At 41.0% G+C, this 11,149-nt stretch overlaps 1 protein-coding gene across 1 annotated transcript in view; it reads left to right on the top strand.

Moving 5' to 3' along the window:
* The window catches only part of LOC130114375 (neuroplastin-like), a 13,651-nt gene extending 5,325 nt beyond the window's left edge, over positions 1–8,326 (top strand). Inside the window, exons 2-7 of the mRNA XM_056282239.1 lie at positions 2,736–2,910; positions 3,021–3,115; positions 5,020–5,153; positions 5,362–5,635; positions 7,344–7,365; positions 8,266–8,326. Coding sequence (XP_056138214.1) covers positions 2,736–2,910; positions 3,021–3,115; positions 5,020–5,153; positions 5,362–5,635; positions 7,344–7,365; positions 8,266–8,326 — 761 coding nt within the window. The remainder of the gene's footprint in view (positions 1–2,735; positions 2,911–3,020; positions 3,116–5,019; positions 5,154–5,361; positions 5,636–7,343; positions 7,366–8,265) is intronic.
* The last annotated feature ends 2,823 nt before the right edge of the window (positions 8,327–11,149 follow it).

Raw genomic sequence — 11,149 nt, 5'->3', positions numbered from 1 at the left:
ATTTCTAAGAACAAGAATAGACTGTCGAGTTTCAGATGAAAGTTCTCTTTTTCTGGCCATTTTGAGCGTTTAATTGACCCCACAAATGTGATGCTCCAGAAACTCAATCTGCTCAAAGAAGTGCCCATCCAACCAATCCAACTTGTGGGAGCTGCTTCTGGAAGCGTGGGGTGCAATTTCTCCAGATTACCTCAACAAATTAACAGCTAGAATGCCAAAGGTCTGCAATGCTGTAATTGCTGCAAATGGAGGATTCTTTAACGAAAGCAAAGTTTGATGTAAAAAAAATCTTATTTCAAATAAAAATCATTATTTCTAACCTTGTCAATGTCTTGACTCTATTTTCTATTCATTTCACAACATATGGTGGTGAATAAGTGTGACTTTTCATGGAAAACACGAAATTGTTTGGGTGATCCCAAACTTTTGAACGGTAGTGTATATATATATATATATATATATATATATATATATAACAAATAAGGAGCAAAATAATCCAGTGATTCAAGTAAATTCTTTAATAGACAGTAAAAGCCTGTTTCATTTTTTGTTTTTGAAACAGGCTTGTACTGTCTATTAAAGAATTTACTTGAATGACCGGATTACATATATAATATTAGTGCTATGAAAACCACAAGGTCATTTGGAGGACTGCGGATGAGCACTGTCAGCCAGAGACAACAGGATTTTATTTCATTAATTAGACCAAACCAAGTGAGGGCATTCGCAGTGGGACATGACGGCAGAATTGAATTGAAGGTTCTCGGGAATAGCAGTATTAATATCTTAGTTCTCTCTCAGATGCCAAAAATACTGATATGACTGCTGTTTACAATTTGCCATTGATTTGCTAAGTGCCAAATATGCATTTCAGAACAAACTGTTAGAATAATTTAATATTCTTGCAAAAATTAGCATTTTACATTTCTTACATAATTTTATGCTGCATATGTTGGTTTTATTTTGATATTTGTCTGCCAGTGCTTTCTTGATTATTTTACCCAACATTTCTTTTTATTTGTTTCCCTCACCGGTTCCTTTTTCTTCATTCCTTTATTTTCTGCCTTTTCCTCTCCATGCCCTTTCCTGATTTCCCTTTTTTTATTTTTTATTTTTTTTGCTTGATTCTCTGGACATACCAACCCCCGCCAGCGGGCTTTGTGAAGTCACCTCTGTCTGAGACTAAGCTCACAGGGGACACCTTTGAGCTGTACTGTGAGGTGGTGGGTAACCCCACCCCAGAAATCCAGTGGTGGTACGCTGAGATCAACAGAGCTGACTCCTTCAGGCAGTTGTGGGACGGTGCCCGTAAGCGTCGGGTGTCCATCAACACGGCCTATGGTGCCAACGCAGTGAGTGTGTTGGGTATCACTCGTCTCACATTGGACGATTCTGGGACCTATGAGTGCAGAGCCAGCAATGACCCGAGGCGCAACGACCTACATCAGAATCCAGCCACCACCTGGATCCGTGCTCAGGCCACTATTACAGTGCTGCAGAGTGAGTTGGTCAGCGTAGAGAGAGAAAGAGAGATCCCAGAAACCAAACTGTCTCATTGTTCAGCCTTCCTCAAAAAACTCCAAAGGACCAGTAGTTTCCTTTTATAGAAGCCATCCTCCACCACAGCCCTTGTAAAAAAAAAACAACCAAAAAAACCCCCCTCTATCATTAATTTAGATTGTGTAATCTATCCCAACCCGAGTAGAGTGGTGTTTTGTATGTGGCTCATACAATCCCCCATTTCCCTTAAACCATCAACCTGTAGACAAAGACTTAATCTCTGCTATTTACTCACCATCTTCCTGTCTGTGTGCCATTCAGCATCCTAATTTCCCTGTCTTCGGTGGTTTGAGGTTCTCTGAATTTTATACCATCTGACCAGCTTAGCTCTCCTGGCTTTCCCCACTTGCTTTGTGTTAGACAATGTGTTTGTTACATGTGATTATTATCATATGTCCCAACCTCTCTTTTTTCTGCTTTTTAAAATGTTGAATCTTGTTGCATCTACAAATTGCCATCATTTATATGCATACAGTCATTTAACTCGGATTGTAAGAATTTTTAACCAACTCGCATTTATATGTATTTTTAAAATTTCAATTTCTGTTGCAGGTCTGTTTACTGGATTACATTAATGATTAAAGAGGGCAGTTGCCCACCTGCCCTTCAGTACACAACCAATGCATTAAGCCTACATAAACATTGTCACCTTCTTGAAATAGTCCTTTTTCAAGATTTCAGAAGCGTGAGGGTTGAATAGAAGTCAAGAGAATGTTTAGACATTCAAAATACTATGTAAGTGCAGCAGCTTGTAGAAACCGATTAGCAGACGTGTGTGTGTGTGTGTGTGTGTGTGTGTGTGTGTGTGTGTGTGTGTGTGTGTGTGTGTGTGTGTGTGTGTGTGTGCGTGTGTTTATGGGATTTCTGTGACACCGCCATTGACAAGCCAATAAATCTCAGTTTTAAATCACAGTTCACAGTTTTGACCCACTGTGTACTTCTGTTGTAACTGCACAAATGCTACATCCGGGGCAGGTCTTTGAGGAGCATTTTGGGCTGCACATGTTTTTACAAGTCAACACTGCTCACCACGAGTTTCTGCTGTATGCTTTATTCCCAGTTTTCAAATGAGCTGTTGTGCGTGTGACGTTCCTCACATCTCTCAACACGTCCTCGCCTACACAGTTTGTAGACAGCTCTGTATCTATCACTGAGGATCTGTGTCTCTGTTGTAGAGCCCTCAATAGCCTCCTCCGATCACACCACACTTCCTACGGACTTCCATAGTCCCCCCATTACCTTGCAATGCAACCTCACCAGCTCTCACAGTACCCACCAGGACAGCTACTGGATGAAGAATGGGGAGGAGATCGCAGACACGCGCAGCAACAACAAGAACACAGAGTACAAGTAGGAGTCAAGGCAAAACTTTGTGTGACCACATGTCTGTGATGGCACATACTATAAACAGTCTTGACAGCCCGACACAGGTTCATTTGCCATGTGATTTCATCTTGCAGGCTGAACAAACCACGAGGAGATGATGCTGGAGTGTACATGTGTGTTTACAGCTTCCGGGTGAATCCCTCAGTCAACGCCACCATTGAGATTAAAGGTACGTATTATATTTGTTATAAAGCTACAGCCCTTTTTTTCCCCCCATTTCTGGGCCACGGTTTATTAATGACAACGAATATAAATGACCTGAGTAAGCTTGAACACTAGCGGCCATGTCACGTGAGGACCTATGATTTAGAACGGCTCTATTGGTTGCCCAGGGGCAACTGGTGCCCTTGACACCTCCATCTAACCAATGGCCGGTTCAGTAGCGGCAGATGGTGTCTTGTCTGCCTGATGGCCAGGGATTAATGTCTCAACAGCCACTGCCTTTCTGCTGTCAGACATGCATTTCTGTGGTGGCAAATTGGATTTCGGTTTGTGCTTGCTCTCATTTTATGGGACACTTCTGTCTATGTGGGCTAAAAAAGATTTACAAAGAAGCAGATGTTGATCATAATGTATCCTTGCGATTGTAGTAATGGGGACTTTTTATTAGGTGAGCAGCAGTGATGACACCCAGTTATCAAAAGCCAGTTTTATCGTGTATGCCGTTCCGAATAATGAACATACTTTCAATAAATGCTTCTTGAATTGTATTTTTAACACGCATCTGAACTGACCGTTTGATTATTTTCATTTCAGCAGAGATCTGCCAATAGCTATTTGATATGTTAGCTGGATTACTGTTGATTCCACCCTGCTGTTCTCCATGCAGCGTAGCTTGTTTCCTCTACGTGGCACTCTCCTGATCATGCCTAAAAGACTTAACTGGAATTACCTTCATTGACGGGATTTGTGGGAATGCTGAGTGTTATGACCTCACTGCTGTATGACAGCTGTTCAGTGCCTGAGAGCACTTAATTCACACAGCGGCTTTAAGGAATTATTGATACCTTAAAGCACAATCCCAAATATTTCAGATTTAAGTTAAACAAAAATACTGATCTCCAGGATAGTAGCTTCAAATCGTCTCAAGAGGGGGGATGATTAGAGCGAGTGACTGCTGTATAATCGATTAATACTTATCAATGAGTGATTTACACTTGTCTACCTACCCACTCATTTTTTACCCATGCATTTGACACAGCAATGTGTGCACATAATTATCTATCTATCTATCTATCTATCTATCTATCTATCTATCTATCTATCTATCTATCTATCTATCTATCTATCTATCTATCTATCTATCTATCTATCTATCTATCTATCTATTTGGGGGGGGGTTTCCCCCTTTTTTCTCCCCAATTGTCAATTGTACTTGGCCAATTACCCCACTCTTCCAAGCTGTCCCAATCGCTGCTCCACCCCCTCTGCCGATCCGGGAAGGGCTGCAGACTACCACATGCCTCCTCCAATACATGTGGTGTTGCCAGCCGCTTCTTTTCACCTGACAGTGAGGAATTTCACCGGGGGGATGTAGCAAGTGGGAGGATCACACTATTCCCCCCAGTTCCCCCTCCCCCCTAAACAGGCGCCCCGACCAACAAGAGGAGGCGCTAGTACAGCGACCAGGACACGTACCCACATCTGGTTTCCCACCTGCAGACACAGCCAATTGTGTCTGTAGGGACGCCCAACCAAGCCGGCGGTCACACGGGGATTCGAACCGGAGATCCCCGTGTTGGTAGGCAACGGAATAGACCGCCACGCCACCCGGACACCCTATCGATCTATCTATCTATCTATCTGTCTGTCTGTCTGTCTGTCTGTCTGTCTGTCTGTCTGTCTGTCTGTCTGTCTGTCTGTCTGTCTGTCTGTCTGTCTGTCTGTCTGTCTGTCTGTCTGTCTGTCTGTCTGTCTGACTGACTGTCTGTCTGTCTGTCTGTCTGTCTGTCTGACTGACTGTCTATCTAATATAATGATATATAGTAATATACGTAACAATATGATGTCTGCACACATTGAACCTGTAGCTCTGTGTAACCTTTGATCCTCTCTGCTGTTGCTCTTCGTTAGCTGCTCCTGACATCACAGGCCACAAACGAAGTGAGAACAAGAATGAGGGCCAGCGTGCTGTACTCTACTGTAAATCTGTGGGCTATCCCTACCCCATCTGGACCTGGCGCAAATTGGACAGCGGGGTCTATATGGTACGTCATCACTCATAAGTTAAAATCCACAGGCTTGGCAGAAAAAAAAAGAAAACATATTATTCAAAATGCTGACCTCATCATTATTAGCTTTACGGGTGGTCAATAAACACTTTACTCTCTACTGGAGGATAGGAAGCCACAGATAAAATCTTGTGCTTACGCTTATTCCCTTTTATTTAAATGTATACTCCTGATCCCATGATAGGACATCGAGAACTCATCTGGACGCTTCTTCATCAACAACAAAGACAACTACACTGAGCTCCACATTATCAACCTGGACATTGGCTCGGATCCAGGAGAGTACCAGTGCAATGCCACCAACATGATTGGCACTTCTTCTGTGATCTCAGTTTTGAGGGTGCGCAGCCACTTGGCGCCCCTCTGGCCTCTGTTGGGGGTTTTAGCCGAGATCCTCATTCTGGTCATCATCATTGTCGTTTATGAGAAGCGCAAGAAGCCAGAGGATATTCAAGACGGTGAGTCAGTGACAGCAGCGGTTGTGGCTCTTTTCATCTGCCACCTATAAGGATAATACTGTTTTACATTGCGTGTAATATTTTGGCTGCCACGGCGCTTTTACTGAAGCACCTTTCTTTGCACCCGAAACCAATGGGTTTGGGACGTAAGGGAACAAATAGGGAAGCACATGTTTGCCGTCTGCTGATGTCATTCCTTTGCAGTACGGACTAACTGAGTCACCTAACACTATGTTGTGCCTCCGCTCAATAATTCAGCCTGGTAACGTTGACCCAACAGACAGACACTGTTGCAGTGGGTCACACCTTACGGGGATAATTTCCCCCATTTAATATTAATCAGAAATATGATACTGCAATATCACAAGACGTGTCCTGTCTTTAATTATTCATTAGTTTCCAGGGATTTTTGACTCTTCCCCAAGCCAGAGAAATGTCATTAGGAATAGAATCTGACTGCTATCCAGGCATTTTCTAATGATAAAACACTTGATTTTCAATAATCTAAATATACTGTAAGTTATGCATCACTGGCATTTTGATGACCTTTTCCTGTCACTCACATATTATCATCACATTGCTGATTTATTGCAGTATGCAGTGGGTGAATATCAGCAACTCTTAATGGTATCTGAAAGTATGTTTTTAGAATTCATTGCCATAAGTGGATTATTTCCATATTATTGGATATGAGCTCAATTTATTTGTCTTCATGGTCTTTCAGTGGTACAGTGCATTACTAAGCGGTTGCAGATCAGAAGCCATACACCAGAAATATACTTGACGTGTTTATTAATTCAAGTTTGGCTTATTGTACTTGGAATCAGATTAGATTTGGGTATATTTCAACAGATTACTATAATATCCCCCATCCTCCCCCCTTTCTTAAATCGCATAACCCAAACCATGTTTGTGGTAAGTGAAAAACTTTGCATGCCTCATAATTTTCACTAAGCATTCAGTCTCATCTTCTTCCAATATACAATTTACAGTCCTCTGTACCTTGTACAGTCTATGTTTTGCATTAGTGTTAGAGCAATATGCTAAACATATATGCTTGTTTGAAATACATTTTTCTCAGTGGATCCATATATTTATATGACACACAGTATGACGTTTTCAAATGGCATGCGTTTTACCAAAATGGACCGAAAGTGGTGTGTATACTTGTCTACGCTGGCACCATTTTCATGACAAACCAAAGAGTTTTATTTGTAAGATTGGTTGCCTCTCTGAGCAAACACATTTTTGTGAGCCTGTCTGTGCATGACAAAAGTATATGCTAATTTAACCTTTGCCTGAACAGACTTGTTTCTACTTGCTGACCGCATTTAATTTGTTGCTGTTCTGCTTTTATTACATTTTGTCTGTTTGTGAATGACTCCTGTGCCTAGTATAAAAATGGATTTTATTTAGTGTGTGGCCTGTGCACTAACCAGCCTTTCCATGCTTTCATCTCATGAGCATGACTACAATACATGCGTACTCCTTGCTCATTTACAGATGCCCACAATGGCTACATGAATAGCATAAGAAAGATCCATAAAAGCCTGGAGAACAGGTGCACCATGTTACAGCTTACTACTGTAACATGGTGCCATTTTTCACGCTACTGTATGAAAACACTTGTCAATGCATCAGCGTGCACAGGGTTATTCCCAACTATCAGTTTTTCTTCATCTCTCCATATTTTCCCTTGTTGCCTCAGATGATGAACCAGCTGGACCAATGTGAGTATGCACACGTTCTATTCACCATCGAAACGCTCTTCAGCTCGATAACGTTTGTTTTAGCATCGCTTATAACCGTATATTTGTGAAAGCCTATGCAGCTTAATGTGTTTGATGAAATCATGGTCAGAAAGTTTTCTCAATGGGGGCGTCCTGGTGGCATGGCAGTCTATTCCGTTGCATACCAACACGGGGATCACCGGTTCGAATCCCCGTGTTATCTCCAGCTTGGTAGGGTGTCCTTAAGACACAATTGGCCATGTCTGCGGGTTGGAAGCCAGATGTGGGTATGTGTCCTGGTCGCTGCAGTAGTGCCTCCTCTGGTCCGCCAGGGCGCCTTTTTGGGGGGGGGGATAGCGTGATCCTCCCACACACTACGTCCCCCTGGCAAAACTCCTCACTGTCAGGTGAAATGAAGCGGCTGGCGACTCCACGTGTATTGGAGGAGGCATGTGGTAGTCTGCAGCCCTCCCTGGATCGGCAGAGGGGGTGGTGCAGTGACCGGGACAGCTCGGAAGAATGGGGTAATTGGCCAAATACAATTGGGAGAAAAAGGGAGGGGGGGAGTTTTGCTCTATGTTTGATTTAACCCGCTTAGAGTGCCATAATAAGGCTTTATTAATATAATTAGTGTTAAGTACATAAAGTCACAGAAATAAAGATGAAAGGAAATTCTGAGAACTTAACTCTGATTTAAAAAGTTGCAGCACGTTATTTGAATTGTCTTAATGTGGTTGGTTCACCCCACCCATACCACAGTAAGAAGGGTAAAGTAGAAATAATTGCCAATATAATTTGAACCTAGTCTGCTATAATATTCTGTCCAGAGAAGCACTCAGCTGTTCATGTCATCCCTCATTTAAGTCTAAATCTAATTGTATCATTTACTACTCGTTAAAGGAAAACTAATTCCACCAACAACCACAAAGACAAGAACCTCCGCCAGAGGAACACAAACTGACCTGATTGTGAACATCGTAAGTATTAATTAAATCACTCTCCTCTCTGACATGAAAAAGATATTAAGTGCCCAGTGTCACGTTACTATTTAACATCCTATTAGCCCAAACAACTTTCACTTGTCTGTGATCCCGAATTCCATAATGATGTACTACTTATGAATTAACCACAAAAATTCTTGCATAATGACCAATGAATGATTACACTTGTCCATCATCTAATGACACCATTTCCCTCTTCATTTGCAGATTACAATGTATATGTCCTGACCATATGAAGGTAAACAAGAAGGGAGTCTATAGCAATTGTTAATAAGAAATAGATGCCATTAAAATACAGTGGTGGAGGAGCTAAATGGCTGTACTAAATGAGGCATGCCTTATGATTTTATTATGGGTGGGGGGGCATCAAGAGAAATCCAATCCATTATGGAATTAAGATTATAGTCATTGTTGCTGCATGCAGTTGTTGATGGTTATTTAAGTTTTTTTTCCTATTATCCATTAATTTTTCATTTTTACTTATTCTGAAGTAATGCATGCAAGATTTTGACCTTCTGTTTGATACAGAAATGGCTTTTTCCATTTTTTTTTCTTTCTCTGAGAGTGGCTTCATGATCGGTATCTTTGTTCTAGGGGAAAACAAAACTTTGCAATGTAAAAGAAAATGTCACCATAATCTGGTATGACAGTTGTGTACAGTTTTATCATTCTGCTGCATACCATTTTATAAGTTGGTACTTTTTCATCGTTTTATCAGATGATATCGATTGCATTTTAAGGGCTTTGCAACGTCCATTTGATTTGGTTTTAACTTTGTTTTACTGTATGTACTGTATGTATTAAAACACCATATCTATGTATCAAATCACTAGTAATATAAAGAATTTTGATCCTGTATGATGCACTTAAATGTTGAGAATAATGGAAAGTGTATAAATCTACGTTAGGAAATCTGTACTCGAATGATTATAACATTCTTTATTTAATTATGTGTATTGTATAGCATGGCTATTATCCTATGCAATTGACAATATTCAGATATTGAAAGAACATCGCAGCTTTTGATTTCTCTGTGACAAAGCTTTAAACTAGTAGGATCACTTTAGAGCATTGATGTCATATCACACAGCTGCATGAATTATCCATAGCTTAAGTGGGGGGGCGTTGTGAGACGGCCCATGTCAGAACTGACACATGAAAAGCGATTGCAGACATTTTTAAGAATAAAACTTCTCCAAGAAAGCCTTATTTGAATTGTTGTCTCATAATTGTTGCAGAAAAGCGTGCACACAAACATGTTTAATGTTGCACATTGTGACTGTATGGAGATGGAAAGCTCACGCCAATACGGTTTACTGAATTTGCAAAACAGCGCCATCTAGTGACTAATGGGCAGACCGCAACAATAACTTGTTATCACTATATAGAGGCAAGGCTCAGCAAGCCCTGATTTACAAGATCTACCCGTTGGTGACACAGATGAGAAAAGTTGACTTTGAAAGCTGTGGTTGACTCAGTACTATCTCTCCCTTTAAATTAGTACAGAAAGCAAATTTTGGTAAACATTCAGTCATTCTCTATTTACTTTAAAAACTTTTCTCTCGTGTCTCTGAGACTGACATTTTAATGACACAAGAGCTGATCATTTGCCCAATTTACAGTATGTGAAGAAATGATTTTAAAAGGCACTCGGAGATGATGCAAATAAAAGCAACAAATTCTAATACCTTGGAAACCCAGCCACATAGCCCACCACAGAGCATTGCTACTGAATTTCAACATTCGTATGTCTTACTGCGATAAACAGCCCGAGTGGATGTCGATTTGAGAAAAAAAAGGACTTTGAAAATGCACAGCGAGTCTCAGTTTCAGAACAATTTGGATTGCAAAGTCAATTATTTTTGTATAAGCTCCCAACTGTTCTCTCTCCCAATAAAGACTGATGAATACCCAATTTCCCCTCGGGGATGAATAAAGTATTCTGATCTGGGCTCTGATTCTGGATACGTATCGGTCATCACACATCTAGTGCTTATCTTGTGCTGCACATATTTACAGTGGAATACACTCACAATAAACTAATGCCCCTATGTCCACGTACTCAGCAAACCACTGAAACCACCGAGCAATTTAGGCATTTCTTCCCCAGTCTAGTTTTCCCTCAATGTGCAATCTGATCCATTTTGGAGAGGCAGTCACTTTAGGCTGTTTGGGAAACCTCAAACAGCCTCGGGCAGCACACTTAATTCTGTTTGTCAAAAATTACAGCTAAATATATTAAGTCGACAAACCAGAGGGAGGCATTATGTAGTTTGCCTAATGCGTCCTTGGCCAGCACGCAATACTAAAACTCGGCTAATGCCTTCAAAATGCTTTGTTTATAAAAACAATTCCACCGACGCATCTGTTTTATTACTGGTGTGAGATTATCAAGTGTTTTCATACCTTACGAAGTGGCTTATTGATTGAGACATGGGTCTCAATTTTTATCCACACTTAGTTGACTGACAGAGTATCGTACATATGAGAACAGGATCCGGCCTTTTCCAGGTGGGAGTGGTATAATCACAGATAAGAGTTAATTTCACCTTATCTGATAGAAGAAAAATCCAATTTATAGCTGTGTGCACACATATTTTATGGTGTCTCCCTTTAGCCTTAATTTGTATATGGTGACCTCCTCATGATATGATGAGCTTCAGTACCATCTGCGTGCCGTATCAGTCACAATAATCTCCGCCGTGTCGACAGACATAACAGACCAGGGCCACCTCAGAGGAGAGTTATTTGTCAGTGTACAGTGTTTAGGAATATATGAAACA

The sequence above is a fragment of the Lampris incognitus genome, chromosome 6, assembly GCF_029633865.1.
Source record: "Lampris incognitus isolate fLamInc1 chromosome 6, fLamInc1.hap2, whole genome shotgun sequence".
Classification (NCBI taxonomy): Eukaryota; Metazoa; Chordata; class Actinopteri; order Lampriformes; family Lampridae; genus Lampris; species Lampris incognitus.
Note: the sequence above shows the minus strand (reverse complement) of the source record. Positions and strands in the feature narration are given on the sequence as shown.